General features: G+C 39.4%; 2 protein-coding genes across 5 annotated transcripts in view; one reads left to right on the forward strand and one right to left on the reverse strand.

Moving 5' to 3' along the window:
• Window positions 1-1,056: 1,056 nt before the first annotated feature.
• Window positions 1,057-11,260, reverse strand: ZDHHC6 (zDHHC palmitoyltransferase 6). Its single transcript, XM_072339578.1, has 10 exons — window positions 11,012-11,260; window positions 9,582-9,673; window positions 7,478-7,637; window positions 6,120-6,281; window positions 5,479-5,532; window positions 4,305-4,472; window positions 3,982-4,023; window positions 3,445-3,590; window positions 3,310-3,353; window positions 1,057-1,636 (listed from the first exon to the last, which is right to left on the reverse strand). The coding sequence occupies exons 1-10, from the start codon at window positions 11,258-11,260 to the stop codon at window positions 1,533-1,535; spliced, it is 1,221 nt and encodes a 406-aa protein (XP_072195679.1). The 3' UTR covers window positions 1,057-1,532.
• Window positions 11,261-11,302: 42 nt separating this feature from the next.
• The window catches only part of VTI1A (vesicle transport through interaction with t-SNAREs 1A), a 246,194-nt gene continuing 232,673 nt past the window's right edge, over window positions 11,303-24,823 (forward strand). For all 4 annotated transcript variants that reach the window (XM_072339582.1, XM_072339580.1, XM_072339579.1 and 1 more), the window contains exons 1-3: window positions 11,303-11,705; window positions 18,355-18,413; window positions 22,330-22,440. In XM_072339582.1, the coding sequence (XP_072195683.1) occupies window positions 11,303-11,705; window positions 18,355-18,413; window positions 22,330-22,440 (573 nt within the window). The remainder of the gene's footprint in view (window positions 11,706-18,354; window positions 18,414-22,329; window positions 22,441-24,823) is intronic.

Below are 24,823 nucleotides of genomic sequence, written 5' to 3' on the forward strand. Positions count from 1 at the left end.
ATAGCTAACATTCAACTGTGATCATTAGTGCTGTCCATTTGTTCCTATTACGGTACTAATTGCTGTCAATACAGATAGCAGCTATTTTGTCATTGCACAGTCAAGATCAACAGCTCCTCATCTGGAAGACAAGCTTATTCTTGTCATCTTTCTTTAGCTCTAGACTGCAGAGATGCAGAACTGAAAACACTCCAGTTAAGACTAAGACCGAATACCATACAGTTTACAGGCCGTCATAATAATTTCTGCTCACATTCCCAAACAGCACAGAATTTACTCTTTTGCTGTATTCTTCTCTCAGCTCCTGCTAACAGGGAAACTAGAAGTGTAACATATTCCTATACCACTAAAGAATAGCGCTTCTGGGAAACAGAAGTACCATGACTTTAAGAGGGAAAAGCAACCTGCTAGCAGAAGACTGAAACTGAATGCTAGTTCCCCATTATCACAGCTCAGAAGCAGCCTGAGGTTATGGCTCACCACAAGCAGTAATGCACAGAAGTCAGGAAATTAAAAAAAATCAACCAACAACAAAAAAGCCTGGCTAGTGCTAGAGGTAAACAGCATCAGCAGCAGCATGGAGTACCACTTCTGGCTTGTCTGATATGTAGTTATTTTTGTATACACTTAATATTGTCTAAGAAATACTTATCTGCTTAAGACAACTTAAGCCAGGTATTAGTTTAGAACAATCATTTACAAAAACTCCCGTCTTCTGATATGGAACCAGTCTAAGCCATGTGCTGCACTTTAATCCATACCAGAAACTACTTAAAAATGTATTAGCAAAGGTATTCATCATGTAGTGACTAGACTTGCAGAACTTTTCTCTCTTGGAACTAGTGGTTCTTTTCAGTCTACGATGGATCAGCAACTCCAGTCCCTTGGATACAAGCTCCTATTTAAGAGAGCAGATATTACTTTACTTTGTATAGCAAGAGCTGTAGTCTTTCCTGTTTAGAAAACAGCTTGGGAAACATTTGCTTCTCAATCAGTACACCTTCCCACGCCTATAAACAAGTTCTCATATGCTCTAAGAACAATTAAGTCCACAAATAAATATGAACGTATTATTTATTTGAGGTGGATAATTCACATCATTAAAAGTCACGGGTAACAAATCTTATCTAGAATTTGAATGAGATTCATTTTCTATTTTTCAAGGGGCAACTTCAAAGAAAGTAAAATACAAGAGATAAGTGTCACGCATCACAAAAGATGCAGCTGTGGAAAAAAACTAAAAGGTGGTTCCTCAGAATGCAGTTTAAACAGCAGAAAGAAAAGAAACCTGACTTGGGATGAGAAAGATCCATCTTGAAGGCAATCCACTGAATGGCTTCTTCAATTATTTGTTGTCAGAAAAGAATGCAAAACATGGCACAGGCATATCCAACCCTTTCAACTGTGAGGAAAAGAAAATCTTGCTCCAACACAGTCATTGCATAAGTCTAAAGTAATGTACAGAAAATTTCAAGTAAAGGATTATGGTCCGAAGTAAAAAACTCCATTTCTTATTAAAAAAAATGAGAAGGCTATCTGCTTTTCTTCTCTTCATCCACTGGTTGATCCGTTTCAGAGTCAAATTGGCATTTTTCCACACATTTCCTAGGGAACCAGCCTCGTTCTCTTATTCCACCTTAAGATATGAAAAGTTACATTAACTTAGAACAAAATACAACCTGCTATTTAAGATAAACACAGGACTGAGAGGCACACCAAGAAATTACCTAATTTATTGTATGCTCCAAGGCAGCATATAAAAGTCATCCCTAACTTATTTGGCCAAGGATGCATGGAGTCTCTCCTACCGCCTAACCTGTTTTCATACATATTTCCCAGTACTCTACTTTTCTTGCTATTAGACAATTTTTTCTCATATCCAATGTGAATCTTTTACAGTTCCTCTTCTGCTCCTGAGAAACTCAGGAAGCAGCTAATAACCTGCTCTACAACAAACCTTAATGCAGCTGATGTCTATTTGTACATACCCCGGCTTTCTGCTACCTCTTATTCCAATCCAGTTAAGAAACCCGAACTCTTTCATCTTTTCCACATAGGTCTAATTTTCTAGCGCTCCAAATATTCTTATTGTTTCCCACTCAACTCGCTCTACAGCTGATCTTCCCTTTTCTGGAGATGCAGCAAGATGTTTGCCTGTGACAGTACTTCAGCCAAACGTCTGAAAACGTTAAGTGGGATGGAAGGATTACTTCATGCATTTGTGAAGAGAGATGCTTTTGCTTTTTGCAAATGTTGACTCATTCTAAGATTAAGACTGTTTACTTTTCCCCTTAAAAGTACTGCTACTTAATCATTATTTTCTCCGCCTTTCTTTATGAAGCTAGTTATTCCTGTCTATTTATCATTTTGCTATGCAGTGTTAACAAATCTCACAATATTTTTAAAGTCCAGTTCTCCGAAGTGTTAATGTTATTTTAAGTTCTAATTCAGACTTTCAGAATGTACAAAGTCTTTCATCCAGGCTTCATTTCACATGCAAAGTTAAAAAAATAATGGACTATATTTAGCACAGATATCTCCTCCTAACCTTCACATTACGAACTACTATCATCCTCACTACACTGACTTGTTCATGTTTGGTGTTTGAAAGCACTTACAGCTCATGGATGTATCCAGCTTCCCATGAGAAGCACAGATGGTTTCAACATAGTGACTGCTGGGTTCCCCTCTTTTGCCAACAAAGGACATACATGCAATGCATTCACAGTTGTTTGGAAAAGATAATGGAAAGCAATGCACTCTTGATGGGAAGCCTGTCAGGTACAGTTTTTGCTAAGACCTCTTTTTTTCTTTTTCCAGGAGAAAAGTGAAAATTACCAGTTTAGTTTACCGTGACACTGTCTCTACACAGTCCACCGAGAATCTTTACTGTCTTTGACAGCTGTGGCTACCTAGCAACGTAAAGGCATGTCAGTGTCCTTGGAATTGATCCCAAACCTAACATCTCATTTTTAAGGCATACAAAGATTAAGAGTAACTCTTATATATACAGGGGGGATTTACATAAGAATTCTGAATGTGTTTAAGAATCAATATTCAAATATCAGTATTTCTGAAAGATTCACTTTATGTTTAGTATTTATCAAAGCTATCAGGTCTACCAAATGTAAACACTAAAGACTGTGGATATGGCTTTAAAGAGAAGGGGGGCTAATGCCAATAAAGTAAGTCATTCCACATTTTGAGAACTGAAGACATGATACTCATGTTTCTATCCAGAAGCTACACAGCCGCAAAATTAATTTGCAAATTTTTAACAGAAAAAAAATGAAAATATCTGTTCCATACCATCACCAGCTGAGTTAAGAATCTTCTCACCATACATCCAGTGTCTAGGGAATAAAGTGTAACAGGTTACAATTAGTTGCCAGAACACATCTCAACATTACTTTTAAGAAAACATAAAAGTGTGGAGCCACTAACTTTAATCCTCTTGTAGCTAAAATCAAATCCCCTTTACTCAGTGCAATTCTAGGTTCTTCAGTACATGGTGTTGTGAAGAATGTTTTAACACCTTTAGTCAGAGGGCAGCAGACACCACTGTAATCTTCTATGGCTCGATACCGCACCTACAAATTTGAACAGAACATGGCAATGTATTATATTGTGGGGAGTTATGGCCTTGCTGACTGTTTTGTACCAAAAATCACTCAAAGTACCCCATTAGATTTGAGTATAAATGACCACTGCTGTGAAAGAGACTCAAAATTCCAGATGAACTACTTAACAACTAAGTATAGAGTCATCTTTACTATTAAGAAACTACAGAGCAAATGCAAAGAAAGCTAAATTTTAAGTTTAATTAAGCAGAGGTTACAGAACACTTTGTGTGGAAACACAAAGCCTTTGTTAATTGCTAGGTTTAAAAATAATGAAAAGAAACAGTATCAGTGATTACTTGCATTTATTTATAAGGAAATTTCTAAGCGATGTCAGATCACAAACATCACAAATACTTACACTTCTTACTCGCTTGTCTGCTTTCTGTTTCAGTTGCTCTATCTATAAATGATTACAAATAAGAATTTAGGCAGTGTTTAGTTGGAGAGGACTTGTGTGTATTCAGCACAAAATGATGTTAAGTACCAAAAGCATTAAGCAAACTCAGGGAAATGTATTTAGCATTTAAAAGCACTCACAAAGCATGCTAGCCTATCAAAAATGAGAGAAAAATCTGACAGAACACCTATTTCTTAGGCCATTCTAGTTACTTTAAAATCTGGTACATTATTTCAGGGGACAGTGGGGAAGATTAACCTGAGATAACACTGAAGATCAATTACCGTCAAACTGTATCGATGACAGCCTTCTCTCACTGGCCAGTCCAGACCATCTCCCTCAGGAATCCCAGACCACGTAAACACTTGCTTGAAGTTCTTCCATTTACTTCCCATATCATATGGAAAAATAAAGGTTTCATCTGTTTGGTAGTACTGGATTCTGTCTTTGGCCTGGAAATAAAGAAATACAAAACTTAAAACACATCTTATAAACTACAGATGAACAGCACATATAAAGGCCAGGTCAGAGGCCCTGTGTGGATCTATGAGCCCCAAAGATGACCATTATGGGACCAGAGTAGTAAATTCCCACACACTAACCTAAACTTTTAAAACTACTTACAACTAGATGAGACAACTGTAGCATTTAGAAGTGTTTGTGGTTTTGTTTGTTTTCCTGATTTACTCTGTTTAACAACAGAGTCAGTTGGCTATACTTCCAATCAATTCACTCCAAGCCTTTATTTTATGCCTTTTTCAAAGGCTTATGCCTCACTAGTTCTCAGTTAAACACAAAGATTTCCACAACTCAGGATTTTCTGCTTAACAATTGCAAACATAATTCAATACAATTCAAGTTTAGCTCACTTCAAAGAACTCAGCATAAAAGCATGCTTTAAATATTACATTTTCCGTATTAGTGAATGCTCCATTCTTTTAGTAACAGTGACATCTAGTGGAACAATGGAAGAATTTGTTCTATGTTGCAGTAGTATTGCTTATTAAAAACATACACATTGCAGACTGTGTTGAGTCTTCAGGAAGGACATATTACTAGACTAAATTTGACAAAAATGTCTACAGATTATTCCACATTTAATTTTATATATGTTGTAACAGAGTTTCACTGTCCAGTTACTCAAAGGTCTACAGATTTGATCCAGCTAAGCTAAACGCTGTGCAAAGATAAAGAATTACAATGTCTGGGTACTCATATATGTTCAAGATCCTACTGATAATCTGACACAGAACAAGGCGAAAAGATAATAACAAAATGCTTCTTTGTAACTTGGTGGCAGTGAAGAATTTTCTAGGGTTACTCTGAATTCCTCATATTAAATGACTGCTGCAGTGACACCTTTGGTTCAAATCTGGACAGGTGAAACAAGAAAGTAACAGATACAGAGAATAAACTTTGTTAACAACACGGAACAAGGCTACTGTAATAAAAGCCTACCTTTTCTTCAATCCAGGACTCGATTGAAGTTTTGTTTGTCAAAATGACTTTCATCTAAATTAAATAAAAGGGTTAGATGAAAATAGCATTCATTTTCTGCAGAAATGCATTAGCTAGGCAAAGAAAACTTCATTTAACAAGCTGGATTCAACTTTGTACAACTGAACAATTGCGTATAAGCTTAACTAAAATGTGAAATAATATTCAGCATAGACGCATGGTACTGCTATCCTCCACAATTACACACTTGGAGAGATACCATGTAGTATCTCGGTTTATGCTACAACTGTGTATTTTTTTCATTCCAAAGATCTCAGAGTTTTCAAGTAATGTTCCAGGCATACTTATTCCTATTTTCACAGGCTGGGACAAGACTCCCAAAAATACCAAGTATTGGGTATTTTGCTATTTCCAGAACAGGATTTACACAGCACATCTCATTTTTTATTAGATTTTTGCTGCAAAGTTCAGAGGAGGAAAAAGCAACTAAAATAGTCCTGAGAAGTAACAGCTACATAAGCTCTAAACAAGAGCTCCTATCACAATTCTGAATTCTGTTTCTGCCTTGCAATTGATACCAGTAACAAAAGAGGTGAAAGTCACATTTTTTAACTTGTTTGTAGCAGAAGCCATAAGCTTACCTGAATAATAAACAGCATACCAACGGCAATCGTTGTTCCTAACGCCAGTCCTAAGGCAAATAAAGATGCAGCAAATGCAGACAGTCCAAAGGGAATAATGGTTCGAGGGTCTCTTTTGGCTGCACTCATGTCAATTTTTACAGAACTCCACCCAAAAGATATCTGCAAAGGGAAAACATTCCTGTTCAGGCCTGAAACATAATAACTGCTGAAACAAAACTAGTTACCTGTAAGTAATCTGAATCTGAAGGTGTGTGCTCAACCTGATAGGCCTATGATGCAAGTGGAATAGATAAAATTTTGTGTGTATCTACTTTTATATATTTATATATAATGTATATATCTATTTTTATAAACTAATGATTTATATAAATATATAAAATGTTCATATTATATTCATATATTAATTCATATTATATACATTCATATACGTTCATATTATTATATATTCATATAAAATGAATATATATATATTCAATTTTTTTTCTTGTTCTAATTTTTCCACCTTGTTCTTTGTTGAATAGAAAACTAAATCAAAATGGTTATATTACAAACTCCACAACAAACTAGGCCTAAAATCTGCAGCAAAAATCCAGACTCTGGGTATACTAGAGAACACATTCAACAGGTTCTGAGAGAAAACCTGTGCACAGCACAGTATTCATTTTCAACAGAAATGTTATAGGTTTCCCTCTGAAAGCTTCTGCAAGTAGCAGATCTCACTGTTATTGCTCTGCAAATACAGCACAGAGCTGTTATCTGTTAGACTGAGTTAATGTTTTCAAGCTTTTCAATGCAATCACAAAGGTTAAAAACGGAAACTCGAAATCCTAACCATAGATCCGGAACAAGGGATGTGTTCCACATAAAGCTTTCCTTATTGCTAGTTCGGTTAATTTTTCTACTTTTAAAATAAATTCAACGTAATTTATTTGTGGCTCCCAACATAGCATATATTATGTTATCCTTGAAGAAAATGATACAGTTCTAAAGAGTAGAAAGTAGAAGAAAAGGAACAGCATTTAACTTGTGGTAAAGTTTAACACATATGATATGTGCTACTCATAATCAGTGTTCAGTCAGTGCAAAGCTCTAGCAAACTCCCTGTGGTTATGACAAGCAACTGGAGAAAAAAAAAGGGGGGGGAGGGACTGGAGGGAAAACCAAGCATTTTTTTTAATCCCTCACCTAATACTGAATATACTTCTCAAAATGCAAAGAGCAAAACAATACATGTTAAAGAACAAAAACAAATTCCAGGCGCTTCTTTTCAGGAAACCAAATTGTCCCACACTCCCAGGAAGAAATGACCCATCCAACTTCAAGAACATTTTAAGCACTTAACTATATTTTCTTACTCTGTTGTAAAGCTGAGTGTACATAGTCATTACAAATATGAAAGATGCGTGAATGCATCCTAGTGGTGCTAAGAGGAGGAACAAAGTGAAAGATGCATGATTCTGGTAACCACAACAGTTGTTGATCCAAGGACAATGGTGATCCATCTTCATGACACATCTGTAAATAATAAATGGCGATTAATACAGAGGACATAAATGGTGTTTAAAAAGAAAAATCAAAGGGAAGGACAGCTAACTTGCTACAACTTAATATTCACTCAATCCCACCCATTTCTAACAAATGAATACATTATTGTTTTGGGTTGTTTTTTTTTCTTTGTTACCCAAAATAGTACTTCATGCTGTAGAAAAAAAGAAAACAAAACAGAATGTACTAGAAGGTCCCTACTCTCACTAGTTGTCCCTCCTTCTCTTTACTCAAACTTACTAGTTGCTAATAACTCCATATTTCAGAGCCAACATGCAGAGTCATGGGAAGTTTAAGGGCTACCAAAGTAATAATTAACCATTAATATTACTGCCAGCTCCTTAAAAAACAAGCACACCAAAGAGACAAAATATCAAATCTCCTTTGGGCCTCCTGGATAAAGAACACACAACAATACACCAGCAGAGGCATATTAAGAGACACTAAATGTCTTTCACCTTTTCGTAAAAGCTCTCTGAAGACTTCATTAACTGCTATGTACTAACCTCACACCACTTACTAATAGCAATTTTGCAGACCTAAGGCATGTGATAAACACATATCTGAATTACACAAATATCCAGCTTCTCTGAAAAGAGGTACTTGTTTTATAACTACTAACCTCATCTTTTAAGCTTGTACATTCCTGATAGGAAGCTCAGTTTCTATCTTCTAAAGAATTAACACTTTTTCTTAGTGTAGGCTCAACGTGACTGTAATCATCAGCTCAAATGTTTCTGAAGAAGTTCCTTAATCTGGACTAGAAGCCTCACCCCATTCACAAGGGCCACCACAATTTAATCAGTTCATAGAAGACTTCCAGCTGTGATTTACATTAACTACCTCATTGCACTCCTGCAGTCTAGAAATACACACAAAGTGAGTTATTTTGGCCAGAGCTGAGGGGCAGTAACTTCTTAAAACGAATCAGCAAAACAAACTGTAGACTGTGCTGTGGTTTCTTCTTTTAATAATTTAGTGAAATAAACTAGAACTTGCTTTTGTAAAGATAATTACAGGAACCTGCTGACATTTTCTGTTATCCCCTCAACATAAGGACTGTTAGTCAGAGAAAGGAGTCTTGTTTTGAAACTCAAGAATGATGCAGCAAATTGCAACACTGACCTGTTCTCAGTCTACTTCCTGAAAGCACTGATTGGGTATCTTGTATTTATAGCAACAACAAGTAAATGTGCACACTGCAATACCTTCTTACCATGTTCTCTAGCAGTCCTTCAGAGGAGGACCTACCCAATAAAAAGATAAATGCACCTACAGCCTGGACTGCAGACAGCACAAATGGCTTGCTATTTTCAAGATGCACTAAATTCCAGAGCAACTATTAATAATAAAAACTTAACAACGTTAGCTCAAAACAGATCTGTTGGAGGACAAACACACAAAAAGCCAAAGGTTTTTTATGTCAACCCAAAAGGCTTATCAGTTCACTTATACTGCTCCTGAAAAAAACAAACCCTCAAGTGAATGGTAAGAAACAGTCCAAAATTTCCACTTAAATCAACAAGTTATTCCCATTTGGAAAGATTACAGAACAGGCTTTCCTGCTCACTGAACATGAGGGTGCTTGGACTCAGAACTTAAAAAAAGGACTGAAAGATTTTTAGGTAGTTACACAGGTTCATCTTCTGAAACAGTACTGACATATTGTAACCCTGCCGTGTTCCCAAGAGAAATTATTTCCAGCTAAGAAGAAAATGTTAAAGGAGGTTATTCATTTTTCTTTAACTAAAATACAGTAAGAACACAAAGAAGTCATGCAACTGGAAACTGGAAGTATTTGAAATCTTTAAAACACATACAGTACAAGACCAGAATGAATATATTTTAACAGCTCACCACTAGCAGAGAAGTTGCTTTTCACACAGACAGAAACCAATTATAAAGAGACTGTACCTGTTACACTTCCGACAGTGGTGTGAACGGGGTGCCTTGTAAGACTGACACACTTTACAGTACTGGAGATACATGCAATCCTGAGATTTCTCCTTTAAATAGAAGAATAGGCACATTACACAGAGTACATAATTCTGCTGACAACACATGCATTGGCACTTGTATGGCCTTGTGCATATCCACCTTCTTCTGGCAGGGTGTGTTCCATAACCCAACCCTCCTAAGCCAAAACAAAAAATAAAAGAACTCTCTCCACTATCAACATAATCATCACCATTGAAAGTGCTGCTTGTTTAAACAAATAAGCAATTTGGAGAAGTATCAATTGTGCAAGCAGGGTTTCACAGTGACAATCTGAGAATATAAAGTATTAACGGGGCCATTATCATTGGGGAAAGAAATGGAAACAGAAAAGAACAGTTTGTGCAGAAAGATGAGATGGACTTGTAGACAGTAAGCAGTAATAGTGGGCCAATAGTGGAGTATTTCAGTATCCCACCTGGATACTCTCCACAATGCACTTTGTTTTGAGAAACACTCCACAAGTAGAAGAGTGATTATTACTGATTTGTGCATCGTTACCCTGAGCTCCAGCTCTGGGCAGCTGTCCGAATCTGCTGGGTCTGCATTGCTCTGGCCCCTGGCTACTCCTCTTCCCAGAGGTTACTGAAGCAAAGGGAATGCAAACTTCTACCTTGTCTTATAACAGTGCATTGCATGTTAGACAGAATGACAGAACGGCTGAGGTTGGAAGGTCCTCAAAAAAAGAGTTCCAACCCCCTGCCATGGGCTGGGTGCCCCCACCACATCAGGGCCCCATCCAACCTAGCCCTGAATGCTTCCAGAGATGGGGCAGTCACAAACTCTCAGGGCAGCAATGCCAGTGCTTCACCACCCTGTGAGCAAATAATTTCTTCTTAACATCTAACCTAAATCTCCCTTCTTTTAGTTTAAAGCCATTCCCCTTGCCCTGTTCCTATCTGCTTACGCAAAAAGTCAGCTCTCCTGCTTATGAGCTCCCCTCAAGTACTGCAAGGCTGTACTGAGGTCTCCCCGGAGCCTTCTCTCCTCCAGGCCCAGCTTCCCTCAGCCTTTCTCCACAGAATGGGTGCTCCAGCCCTTTGATCATCCTCGTGGCCCTCCTCAGGAATGAACACCGCCAGCAAATGCGCGTGATCGCTCAGCACAGCGCAGCGTGACAGCACAGAGCGGCGCAGGGCACACCGGCAGCGCCCAACAGCCGCGGGGAGGAGAGCGGAGGTTCCCACGCAGGCGCGGAGCGGCCCGTAGGACAGGTGTGGGAGCCCCGCCGCCCGCCCGCAGCGCTCCGGGCCCCGCGCACCCCCAGGCCCAGGCCCAGGCCCGACCCCGCTCACCCCCCGCCCCGCCGAGCCGAGCCCAGCCCAGCCCGGGCACGAGGCCGCGCTTACCGGTGTCCACCCCAGCGGGACGTACCCGGGGCCGACAAACATGGCGTTGAAGTAGTTGTAGAGAATCATGACGGTCCAGTTGATAAGCATGATGAAGTTGACGCTCCCCCCGGCCGTGTCCAGGGGCCAGTACCACAGCACGGCGTCCGCGATGGCGGTGGCGGAGCAGACGATCACCACGGACAGGGCCACCAGCGGCCCCCAGTGGCACAGCCGCCGCACCTCCCGCAGCCCCCCGGGGCCGCCCATGGCCGCTACCGCCGCCCTCCCGACGCCTCCTTGCCGCCGTACATGACTCCCTCAACCCCTCGCCGTCCCGCCGGGAGGAACGGGAAAGGGAAGGGGAGGTGTTGGGGCCCGCCGGGCCTCGGCCCCGCCCCGAGAGGCGGTGGGGAGCGGGGCCGCCCGCCCAGCGCAGTCCGCGAGGCGGAGACGGTCCGCGCGCTATTGGGGCCCGCTGGGAAACAGCCGGCTGAGGGGCGGGCGGTGCGCCGGAACCCGCGGCGGTGGGGACGGCTTTGCGGGGAGCAGAACGCGGAAGCGGCTTCGCGTGGAACGGCGGAGCGCGGCGTCCCGCCGGGCCGACCCCACGGCGCGGTCATGTCGTCCGACTTCGAGAGCTACGAGCAGGACTTCGCCGTGCTGACGGCCGACATCACGGGCAGGATCGGCCGGGTGCCCAAGCTGCTCGGAGGTGAGAGGGTGAGAGGTGGGGCGGAAGCGGCGGGGCCGGGAGATGCCGGCTGCACGGAGCCTCCCGCCGGCGGGGCGGGCCCGGAGCTGGTTGGAACCGTGTCCGAGCGGCCGTGAGCCGCGCTGCGTGCCGGTACTTGGTCACGGTTAGGCTGAGCAAGTGCATAGACTGAGCTTATGCGCGGTGTCATCCGAATCAGTGCTTTCTCTGCCTGCTGTTAGGGTAGTTGAGGGTGTGCTGACTCGCATGTAGAGAGCACTGAAGGAAATCGGTGCTTACGTACTTCAAGGTGTTTGTCACCCGCTGCTGTACTCACGGCCGTATGCATGACGTATCCCTGCTGGCATGTGTGAGGGAGAGGGCTAGAAATAAGACTCCAACCCAGCAGCTGAATTTAACACATGTGAATCGCTGCTCTGATTTGGTGTTCCTGAATGAGGCAGAGGAGAGCTGAAATTGGGTTCTTGTTCCTCATGTAGCTCACCTCAATGAAACCTCTGTATCTGGTTCTCTGCTTCTTGTGTCCTGCACAGATTTCCCCAAGTTTTAGGATGCGGAGACTGCGGGACTGGGTGTCATACAAAGAGGGTGTCCAAGCACACGTGCTAATGGGATGCTTTTCTATGTGACTTAAGGACCAAAGTGTAACGTTTTTAGGGTGGTGAAGAAGTAAATTCTCTAAAGAGAATTTGAGTCAAGTGGATGACTAAAACATATAATCTCAGTGCATTACTAAGTCAATGGTCCATAATGCATTTTAAAAGAATGAATGGGGATTTACATAGAATCACGGAATCACCAAGGTTGGAAGAGGCCTACACCATCATCCAGTCCAACCATCCACCTGTCAACAATTCTTATTAAACCGTGTCCATGTTTCAGTAAACTTCTGTTTGATTCTTAAATCATAGAATATCCTGAGTTGGAAGGGATACACAAGGATCATCAAATCCTGCCTCCACACAGTGCCATGCGAAAATCAGTCCATGTGTCTGACAGCATTGTTTGGATGCTTCTTGAACTTTGGTTCTGGGAAGGTATATCTAATTCTGTGACAAGAAATTAGAAGGTCTTCTTATAAATTGGCATTTCAGCGACCAGTCAAAAGCAGGGCTAAAGGAGGGGAAGCTTTGCCTCCTCATTGACTTAGCAAACAAAAAAAGACATCAGGGCATAATTCAGTCACAACATGCAGGTACTTATGCATTCCTGTGATTGAGATTTAGAACTAAAGTAACTGATGTTACCTGGAACCAATAAGTAACATGCAAATAGCCTCTACAGCTATCTACTGAAGAGACACAGTTAATTCTTCACTATTGTGGTGTACCTAATCTAGGCAGCATTTCTTTTTCCCCTGCTTCAAAAAGAGCCATTCATGCTTAAGCAGAGTAAGTACAAGGAGCTCCTGTGAGTACAGGAAGACATCATAAATACAACAGTGCCTTCTGTTTTGAAAATTGGTAGTGCTTCAAAGACAGCTCATTGAAGAGGAATGTAGATTTAATTTCCTAGCTGTATAGATAATAGAAGTACTCAGTATCGTTTTACTAGTTGGAAGAATATTTTTCTTAGCAGTAGTTGGTTTCCATAATTCTCTCTTCAAAGTCTTTTATGCTCTAGGGAGGCTTTGGAGCTTAAATATGAAATTAATAAGGATCATTGTCTTCACTGGTGACATAGCTTAGAAGCAACAGGCTTTGAATTCATAATTCTTTAAGCGGCCATTAGAAATGTGGTGGATTTTTTGTTGTTGTTGTTGATTTGTTTGTGGTTGTTTTTTTTTCAGAATTTACTGTCCTATCAGAGGAGAAGGAATGCATGTTCCCTGTGGGATCAATAGTTTGGTGCTAAGCTGAATGGCCTGAAAATAATACAACAGCTAATTTATTATTTTAAGAGCTGACTTTTTCATGTTAGTCTCATGTATCTTGGACTGGCTTGCTTCATAGCTCCTTCTTGCATTGTGCATTTGAGGATAGAGTGCTTTAGTTTTCAGAATGTCTGTCTTTTTTCAGCAAAATGTTTACTTATGACTTTAAAGCAAATTGCAGTCTTAGCTAGTAGAGGCATTTTACTGCCTGGGTACACAAAAAAACAACTCTGACTATGCTGAACACATTAAGTAGAAACATTTTAAATGCACGTTTTTCCCTTGTTTCTTACTAGGAATATTTGCAAGATCAAAACTTCTTCATCACCAGAAGTTCAAGTTAGTTCTTGTGGAGATGGCTTGGAGAGCCACAGAAAGAGGAGTATGATCCAAGGTGGGAGGGGGACATGAGGAGAGATGCACGTGAGGTGACATTTTTCAGCAGCAATGATTTGAGAGAGATTGCTCATGGTCTTCTTCCTCCACGCAGGAAGAAGCAGGATGAGAAGTGTAAGGACTTGTGCTACTCCTGAATAATACAGAGAGATCTCCTGAAGTCTAGTGACAGATTTATTTCATCCTCCTTCCCGAGACGGACCTGCTCTAAGCTTCATGTGCAGTTGGAGAAATACTGGTTAACTGTTTCGTTAATATTCCTGGTGTTCATTGTTGACAGGACTTGATGCTGTCTTACATTCTAGAAGGATAATGGCTCAACAAACAATGCTGTTGTCACAGAGGCATAAATAGTTCAGCAAGAAATGTAACAAAGACGCTCTGATACTGCAGGAACAATGAGCAGCAGGGACAGTAGAATGTCTGAGGAAGAAATATCTTCTGTTGAGCCAAGCACCACCTGGAGAATTACAGAAAATGTTTTAAATTGAGAAGTGCTTTTAAGTAGATTTTCTGTGATGCTGCTGCAGGTCTTTGGAGAATGAAGATCATTGACTGATGTCTTTTATTAATGTTCCTCAGTGTTGTCGAGAAACATCTGTCTTGTGGTTTGACCAAACATTTATATCAGTTTTAATTGCTTGATCTGAAAGAAAATGTTCTCAGTACAAATTGGAATATTTAGCCTTTTTCCAGCCTGGTAGCCTCCGTGTGGTGATGTTTTTTGATTGGAGGGCTGATACGCGATATCTGCATCTTCTACTGAGCAGTCAAAGCACTGTACGTCAGGTTTAACTCAAGAAAGTTCTACCATTAATTTTCTGTTGTATCCCTGTAATGGAGTTTGCTGTTTCCATTTTATGGCTGGCTCTTTATGCTGTGCTTCTGGAGCCCAGTCTTAAAGCTCAAAGAGAAAGAAAAATCCATGTGTTGTTCTATTTGTCTTTACTGTTAGACAGTACATTCTGGTAAAGTGGTACCAGGTAAACCACCTCGACCATTGTAGTGAAATCTGCAAGTGATGTGCAAACTGAAGTTCTTTGTCATTTAGTCTCTTCTTCAGCGTGTACTAATAAATAAAGAAAAGCAATTCTACAAGCAATGAAACTTTCTTCATTGTAAGTTCGTATCAGAGATCTGCCTTCTTGTCACAGTGCCTAATGCAAGGGCAAAACTGAAAGAACGGAGGAAAATGTAGTAAAAGCTGGTCTTATTTACAAAAGCGGTACAACCTTGTATATACATACAGGATTCTTTACAATCCTTACTCAGATTCCTTTTATTTCCATTCTTTATACTTATGTGACCAGTTGAGTTATACAAGCCAAGTGCAGCGTTTTCTTAACAGCATTCTGTCTGGCAGCACAGGAACAAAAATTACATTCTAAATTTAGATATCTTTGGTGTAATGTTGCTTTTCATTTTTTTTTCTGGAGGATATTACTGGTTCTGAATTAAGAGAAAAGTTATGTATATAAAGAAAAAAAAACAACCACCTCAGTATTTTATATGAAGTAGAAGTTTTATGTGAAGTATAACAAATAAGCAGATTGGAAAGTACTACAACAAAGCAGGGTAATGCACCAGTAACAATCTTTAATTGGATCACAGCTTGTTTGTCCTGATCTGCTAGATCTGCAGCAAGCTTCCCTTACTCTGAGCTCATCTGCATACGGTCTCTGAGCATGTCTTATAGTGGATGTCGTGTCCTCCCCTTTTGTGGGCATTCTGACTGTGGAAAAACAGTGGCTGATTCTTAAGCATAGGCATGGCATTAAGACTGAAACTATGTGAATGAATCCAGCCGTAGCATTTCATGCTTCTTTTGCAGGTATCAGCAACAGGCCTAGATGTGTTGGTAGTCCTAGGTGGAAGAGCTGCTTAAATATCTGCAGAGTAGATGCAGATGATAGTATTATGCATTTGGAGGACTGAAGAAAGAGTTGGATGTTGTTATAGTTCTGGAGTTCAGTGACTGATGAAGGCTTTGTTACAGATTCCTTGCAGTGTTTGTGTGCCAGCAAAGGAAGACATCACCATTGTCCAATCAGAAGCTTAACACTAAAATTGCACTGATAGCAGTTGAGTTGGCACAGGAATTTGTATTTTTATATTCAATAAATCATCTGGTGAATATAAATGACTGTATTGGGCTTTAGTGAGCTTAGCATTAGGGTAACTGAGTGTCCAGTGAAATGTTAGGTAGTTCATGTAAGTATACACGGAATTTGAACAGCACAAAATATCTTCAAAATAATAGTACTCCCTCCCCCCCAAAATTTAGGAATATAAAGTTGTTCAATGTATATGAAAACTGTAATCCAGTAAAACTCGGTGATGTAATGAAATTCCTATATTGCATTTATTTTCTGCGGCTACATTTGCACTTTTGTTTCAGCTTCAATAAAATGGTGTCATGCATTTTGTCTCTTATGTTGTTTTTTCCTTGGTCCAATGGCATGTTGCCTGCTTTCAGGTGAACGAAGGAACAGGTATTTTGGGAAGCTGAGTGGGAGATTTGAAATGTATGGACAAGGAAGCAGATTCTCTTGGGTTTAGTTATGTCCAGAAGATAAATGTCTAGCCATTAATTTTACTGAGTTCAGTGCTACGATGAGAATCTGGTGGGAAATTTATGAAAGACATTGTTAGCAGAGAAACGAACATCTTCCTCACCTTCTGCCATAGTAGCATCTGCCAGACATGGCAGTGTGAATTCAAGATTGCCAAGGAAGATGGTCTTTTTCCATGGCTTTAGGTTTGTAGAGTGGATAACTTGATGAAATTCTGGGCCTCTTTCAAGGATAAGAGGGAATGAGCTCTAACATTTTATTTTTGAAAGGATTCAAGTGCTTCCTTCTCACTTCCATCACTGGTGTAGTTCTCGTTACTCAGAGGGTATCACTGTTTGACAATATTTTGTTTGAGGCGCTCTGTTTAGTTCTTAATGCTACAGCATGCAAACACCTTGATTTGTTCATATGGGGTATAATGAAGTCAATGTGGAGTCTCTTTAAGCTCCTGGCAAACCTCATTGTCACTGGGCTGCGTGTTTATCCAGTTTATCTCAGGAGCCTTTGCTTACATTCCAACTGGCTCTTCTTGAGAACTTGAGCTTCTTTGAGAGGAATTCTCCCTTAGTTAAGGACTTCAGATAATAGTCTCAGTTTTGGACTGGAAATGAGTTGCCCACTTACTCCACAATACCATAGCAGCTTCTTGGATGATAACCCAGAGCATATGCTCTGTTCTTGAGAAGCTACCACACAGAATAGTCAATCATCAGAAGACAGTTTTTCTAGTCCATACCATGCCCATTATTTGCAAAGATCTCTGCACTGTGATTTAGGTGGAAAGGTGATTCTGAACCTGATCTTCCCTGCAGGCAGTACTCCAGTGTATGTAACTGAGGAAGGATAGACCATGAATTTACCCTCAGTGAGTGCAGAGTATACTGGGTAAATGAGAGAATTAAAAGAGATGGTAGAGTCTAGTTCTGGTGGAGATGAAGGTGAATAGGCCCATGCAAATGTAATGCAGGGTGTTTGTAACACTAATGAGAAGACTCGGCTGAAATTCAACTTGCTTACACTGGGATTCCTCCGTCAAAATCTCTGTAGCAAAATAGTCCTTTCAGGACTAGTTCTATTGTTTTTAAGGAAGGCTTTTTTAAGGGCACATGTTGCTTTATGTGTCAAGACATGTTGCTTTACATCGAGACTTCTGTTACTGATACTGCCTTGACATCCCCCAATTCCTGCCTTATTGCTACATATAACTTATAACAGGCTATAGTACTTTTTTTTTTTATTTTCAACTTTTGTTACTTAATTATGTTTTTACTGCTACTATAAGGTGGTATTTTTTGTGATTCTTGTGACATATTTTTTTCCCATTGGAGCAAGAGGATCAGGGTTTTCTGCTCAGCATGAGGAGGGGAGGAATAGAGACGCCATTAATCTTCAGTTCCTGAACTCACTGTAATTGGAGTGGTTGTTTTTCTCCATCTTACGTGTTTCTAATAAATAGATTAAGTCTTAAAACCATATTTATCCATTTGGCTCAAATATATGCGTTTCACATGAATTTGTACACCCCCAGCATGTACCTGCTAACGCAGAACTCATACACTTGGAGCAAAGATAGCTACTTCTAGAACTAGCAAACACTGGACAAAAAAAGCAGAGAACTCCAAGCATTCTCCATTCTCTTTTTCTCTCTCTCTGTTTTTAAATTTGCAAATGTGTCTATTGTAGTATATGTTTATGTTACACAGTGAGTCCCTTGATTAAGTTCTAACTTGCAAGCTTATTTCGAAATAGTGTATATTTTTCATGGCAGGACCACAATTATACTGATATCTTCACAATTGTTTTCCAGATGAGAAGAAGCAGATGGTTGCAAATATTGAGAAGCAGCTTGAAGAAGCAAGGGAACTGGTATGTTATGGCTTTTTGGATGCTGTTAATTGCTGGGGCAAACTGATATCATTAGTGGTAACATATAACTTACATGGTTCCCTAAAAGTTCTTAGTAGTATAATAGAATATGAAATATTTGAGAATATAAAGTACTCAAGAGGAGTATATAAAAAAGTTAATCCTGTGTTAAGTGATTTAAGGCTGGTATGATAGTTTGATGTTGAAGGACTAAAGGTAGTCTGAGGTACTGAGAAGAGCATGTATGTTAACTGAGCATTAGTTAGTGGTTCACACTGATGGAGGAAAACAATACATGTTGAGCATCTCTGGCTTTTTCTGTTTTGTTTCCATTACAACTTGTCTTGTACTCCAAGTGCATGAAGCATAAAAATAAAGTTTTGTAGCTGTAGAGTAGCTGAGCAAAGGTGTAGCTGTCAATTGATTTGATTGACTTTTTTCCACATACCAGTAGATCTTTGCCTGGAGCTGTTTTTGTTTATTGTTTGCAAATGTAACTCATTTGGTCTATCTGATGTCAGAAATATAAACTGATTTTGGGGATAAGGAAATGAAGTTAGTTCCACTAGTGTGAAAGTTCTTCAAGTTGAGCACCTTGAGTCAATGATATGATTAGTAACTAAGTGGTAATATTGAAAATCACTTTCTAAAGTTTATGGCATAGAAAGGAAAAGGTTTTTAACGTATTGACATAACTTGTGCGTTTAGTGTAAGGGCTGAATTAGTCTTGTAGGCAGAGCATTGAATTAAGACCCAGGAAAGATGAATCTTGGTGGAACTCCACTGCAGGCTTAGCTGATGAGGGTGATAAAATACCTAACCTCTCCTATTCAATATTCTCAGTGAGAAATACAGTAAAACTGCTGTCCATGTCATGAGGCTGTTCTGAGGATATATTAAGGCCTTTGGGGCGCTTTCATTTTCAGAAAGCTGAAGGAAAATAAGAATGTAGAAGTGCTTTTCATCTCCTTTTCGCTGTGACTTGACATGGCAAAAAAGACATTACACTACAGGGAAACTGCAGCATGGGTGTTATGTTGAAAAATCATTCAAATTTGGTTCTCTAATCAAAGCAAGATTGGAAGGAACAGAAATTGAGTTAATGGTTCATTACTTTTCTTCTTATGTCAGAAGTAGTTCATCCACATTTGTATTTATTATGAGAATAAAAGCTAAATCTTTATATCTGCATTTTCATCCTAACGATGATCTTGATTTCATATACTGACTTTTCTTTCACGCTTTTGTTTTAGATCTTGTTGCTAATGCTGCTAGACAGGTGCTTAATTCAATTATTGGCTTTAAGTAATTACCTTAGATGTTTGTGATTAATGTCAAGGCTTGGGTTTAAAATCAATTTGAACAAACCTGATAATAACAGAACTGATTATAAAGATCCTCTTTTAAATGAAAGGCCATGCTAGAAAACCAAAACAATCCTAATTCTTTGGCACTGATAGTTTTTGTACAATGGTTTGTTTTTCCTCTTGTCTGATTAAGCTTGGCTTACTTTGTTTTGGTTTAAATCCTAATTGGTTAGGAAATAACTCTCTTATGTATTATAAATATTATTGTAGAGATATTTTATTTACACTGACTAACCACGGATTGTTTTAAAACAGTCTGCTTTGTTTGGGTAGCATCAGTGGTGTAATTGATTTGATCTGTCTGCAGAACTGACACCAAAATGTTACTCCCAGGCTGCCTTGTAAAGCTGTAGCTGCTGAGTAAGAGCTTTCTGGAGAGAAATCCATCCATTCCTGCATCCCATGCAGAATGTCACAGAACTGTAGAGTATGCTGTTTGGAAGTGACTCAGAAGGATTGAGTCTGACCCCTGACTTGACACAGGACCATCCAAACTCTATATCTAAGAGCATTGTCCAAATACTTATTTAGCTCCAGCAGCTCAGTGCCTTTCCTTCTGCCCTGGACAGCCTTTTCCATGCCCACTGTCCTCTGGTGTAGAACCTTTCCCTAACCCCCAACCCTACCCAGATGCAGCTCCATGCCATTACCTCAGGCCCTGATGCTTTCCCCAGGGAGCAGAGCTCAGTGCTGCCCCTGCACTCCCTGTGAGGAGCTGTGGACTGCTATGAGGATTCTCTTCAGCTTCTCTGCTCTGGACTGAGCAAACCCAGGGACCTCAGTACTCCTCACACCTCTTGCCTTCCACATCCTTTCCCATCTTCATAGCCTTCATTTGGTTGCTCTCTAATAGTTTTATGTCCTTCATATATTCTAGCACACAAGACTGCACACAGTACTTGAACATCACAGATGTCTCAGACTTTACATTCTCTGATACTGTTTAGAATGAGGATTTTGGTTATTGTGGACTGTGGTCTGATCATGGCTGCAATAGATGTATTCTTGTGGGAGATGGCTTCGTTTTTATTTAATAGAAAAGAATTGAGATTTCATTAAAATATCCTGATCTTGCACATATAAAGAGATGTAAGAGTAACATTTTCTATGCTTATGGAACATTCAAGTCTACTGGGGTGAAATGATAAGAAATAAACCATTTACTATAGCTATCAGTTTAATTTATAATACCCCTTTGGAAAGTTAAGCCTGCACCAAAGAACTGGGTAGATCTAGAAACAGCTTTGTGTGTTTCAATTCATTACTGCCTATTTAATTAAAGTCAGCTTTACAGTTTATTATCAAATGCCTTTTTGTATAATCAGAATAGATCAGGCGGAATGACTTTCCAGTATCTTGTAATTCACTTGATTAAATTCAGATGCTTCTTTATGTTATGAGGATGAAATCTCAAAGTGGAAGCTAGTGATTACATAGGAATAAACTATAACTATCCCTTGTGAAGACCTGTAATCAGAAGCTTGGGACCTTAATTGAAAGGCATTTCTGTTACAATGCTGTATTGCTCAGCTGAGATCAGTAGGAGGTGAGTAAATATTGTTTCAGGTATTTACAGCAACCAAGGAGAGCTATTCTTTTATCTTTTTAAAGTAAGTTGGAAAGATTTTAAAAGCAGGTAAGGGATTTTTTAGCTGTGCACAACAGAATTCCTGAGGAGCCAGCACTGTGTAAAGGTGTTTCCTTAACCCAGTGGGCAGGTAATTAGCAGGCGAGTCAGCCCTGGTTTATAACTCCTTTTGATTTTCTGTAACCTGATGTCATATTCTTGAGTTTAAGGCCCCTTAAAGTTCTGCATGTCAAAAATAAGTAGCAAAAACATTTAAAGATAAATTCTCTGACATTTTATGCATTCAACTGTATACCAGTTCTTGAACAATGTTTTCATTACAATTCTAAAACCCGGTTATTTAATGTACCTGCATACAGATTTGGGATGTAGATTTATGCAGCTGGCTCAGAAAGCTCGGGCTACTTAATGCTGCTGAGTAAGCATAAAAGTACAACAACTATTTTATTACACATAGAGGCTGTTGGTGGATAAAATTTTACACATTTATGTATCTCTGTATAAAATGTGCGTGTATAGAAAAATAAATAAAATACAATTTGTAAAACCATACAACTAGGTGGAGGTGAGATGTTTTCTGCGTGATGTTCATCAGTGTATTCACTGCATTTGAAACTGAAATCCACAAGGGTTTTAATAGAATCTTTTTTTTGTTTGTTTGCTTGTTTTTTAAAGTGTTAATAATACCAGCTTCATCAGTAATTTGTTGATTTAATGCTGTGTAAAAAAATTTCTAACATCTCTATACTGCTTGTGGGGTTGACAACATTTTTCATGAAAGAGGAAATGTTTCTTTTGTGTATTTGTGAGCGTTTAGCTAAACACAGAATGATAGAATGGTTTGGGTTGGAAGACCATCTAGTTCCAGCTCCTCTGCTGAGGTCAGGGACACCTTCAGCTACAAATTCCTTCTTGCTTTAATTATCGCTTTAACTTATATATCTCTATTTTTACTTGGTAGCTCGAGCAGATGGAGCTGGAAGTTCGAGAGATCCCACCTCAAAGTCGGGGAATGTACAGCAGTCGAATGAGAAGCTACAAACAAGAAATGGGAAAACTTGAAGCTGATTTCGTGAGTTTTTAACCTACCTTGTAAAGATAGCATCCATGAGATTTCTTTAGTGTAATAATGCCGATATTCAGGCGACCAAGTGGATATTTTTTATTAGGACAAGAGAGGAGTTCTGCATGTATTTCTCTGTGTTTATGAATAGATGATAACTGATCTGGGGAAGAGAAGCTTTTCTTTTAGTCTCATATTAACACTCATATTGGTAGCCTTCTGCCCTGTGCCCTGGCTCTGAACTGTTTCTTTGCCATTAAACATTGGGAATATTTATGCTGTAGGAACAAAAGTCAGCTTTTAACCCTGTTTCTCAAAGTAAGACTAGTTGAACTTGTGAATGAATACTTAAAGTATAGTGTAAGTTTATTCTGCATAGAAAATAACAATTCATTTAAAACTATGTGTAGCGATGTGGCGGCAGCATGAAAAGCAATCACCAATTTAGGGAACTTTTGAATGTGGTTTATCTCATATTCACTTAATATCTTCTTCACTGTGATTTCCCCTTTTCATTGCATCCAGATTGTTCTTGGCTTCTGTACAAATATATTCTAAATACTGAAATTTTCAAGTTGTGGATACAAACTAACAGGATTCTCTGTCTAATGGCTTCTGCTGCAGTTGTCCTTTTTTTTTTTTCTTTCTTTCTTTTTTTTCTTTTTTTTTCTGACTAGGATTTGCACTGAAAAGATTTACATGGAGACAAAACTGTTTCCTCTTAAGTCCTGAAAAGGTTCAAAGGGATTGCAAAATATGGGGAAATGCTTTGTTAATTGGCAGCAGCTCAGTACCTGCAGGGTGGGGAGAAAGAAAGAAATGTTGGCATTCTTTCCCATTTGCTAGAGAAGTGTGGATTTTCTCGGGTTGCTGGAGGCAGTTTATTCCTTTGGGGGAGAGGAGCCAATGTTTGTACCTGCAGCCAGGAAATCCAGCTGACTGTCACTTCTCTGTGCTTCTGCCAAGTTGAGGAGTTGCACGAAAATGTATTAGCAAGAAGGCGGCTGCAATTTTGTAAAGTTTGAGGAATGTTAGGATAAAAAGACTCACATCGAAATTTTAGATGATTTCATGCTGTTCCCTTCTAGGAAGTGTGTATGGCCGTGTTGGGTAAACAGTGGCTTCCAAAAGAGAACAATTTTTAGGCCAGGAGTGAATGTTATTTATCTCCTTGGGTGTAGGAGAATTCCCAGTCAACATTTTTATTTTAGTCAGCATTTTAGCCTATTTCTCTATACAGCCAGAAGAGGGAAATTGGTGCTTGTGCTTTCAGGCAATTGGGAATGGGAGTGTTCGGAACTGGATGATCTTTATGGAAAACGAGAAATGGGCATGTGTGGAAGAAGTGTGTCGGAACACTAGGAGTTGTATCACAGAATTGTAATTTGTATATGTTTTGTATATCCTTCATATGTATGTATGATAGAAGGAAGGACATAAGGTTTTGCTCAGAGTGAGGGAGCAAACGTGGCATAAGAAAGAGGAAAGAGGAGGTAATAATAATGGGGAAAAAAAAGTTCACAAATCCAAGGATGACATGCAGCAAAAGATCAAGGAAACAAAGTGGAGTGAATGATGGAACAAAATACTGATAAAAGCTCTACAACCAAAAACAGTTGTGCTTGGAAAAAGTATAATTGTATAGAAAACAAAATGTTTCAACTAAATTCCCTATATTATCCCAGTTCCGAGGCACTGACGTTTCGCTTAGTTTTGTATGTGTGTGTTTGAGAATCTTTCTGGTTTATTCTCTAGACAAATAACAAGTTATTGGAAACTATGTAACAAAATGATTCAGTTGTGAGTTCAGTGGAGGAGAGGAGGAAGGGAAGGAAATAATATTTTGACTCTTTAAAAAAAACTGCTGTCTGGAGGGCCACTGAAGGCAGGAAGTTGAAAATATTTGCTGAAATGAAAGTGCTTTTGTGCGTTCTGTCTGAACATTGTCTTGAATGAGTTGTGACCTGTTTGATTGTAAGCAAAGCATGTAGAGTTTCTTTAACAGCTTTAGCAGGCCTTTAGAGAAAGCAGATCTTAGTATTTTAATATGAATTCGCTTTTACAGATGAAGGAAAATCTTTAGCTTGGAATGATACTGGCAGTTTCAGGTTAGGATCAGCTTACAGGTTTGCTGCTTGAAGTTCTCAGGTCTTCCAAAAGGCATGCAGATGTGTTTGCAAGGTTGCGTGTTGTTCTTTATAAATGAACTGGAATCTCAGGTGGATTCCATTGCACTTGACTTGGCCTTTTGTCCTGTAAGCAACATGTGTGCTGAAAAGAGGACATCGCTGTCACCTTGAAGCGTGTATTTCATTTGAATAAATGATCTCAGTGAAATGAATTGCAAAAATTATATCGCTTAATATGCAGTCTTTTTAAGTGAGTTCTATAT

Source organism: Excalfactoria chinensis, chromosome 6 (genome assembly GCF_039878825.1).
Source record: "Excalfactoria chinensis isolate bCotChi1 chromosome 6, bCotChi1.hap2, whole genome shotgun sequence".
Taxonomy (NCBI): domain Eukaryota; kingdom Metazoa; phylum Chordata; class Aves; order Galliformes; family Phasianidae; genus Excalfactoria; species Excalfactoria chinensis.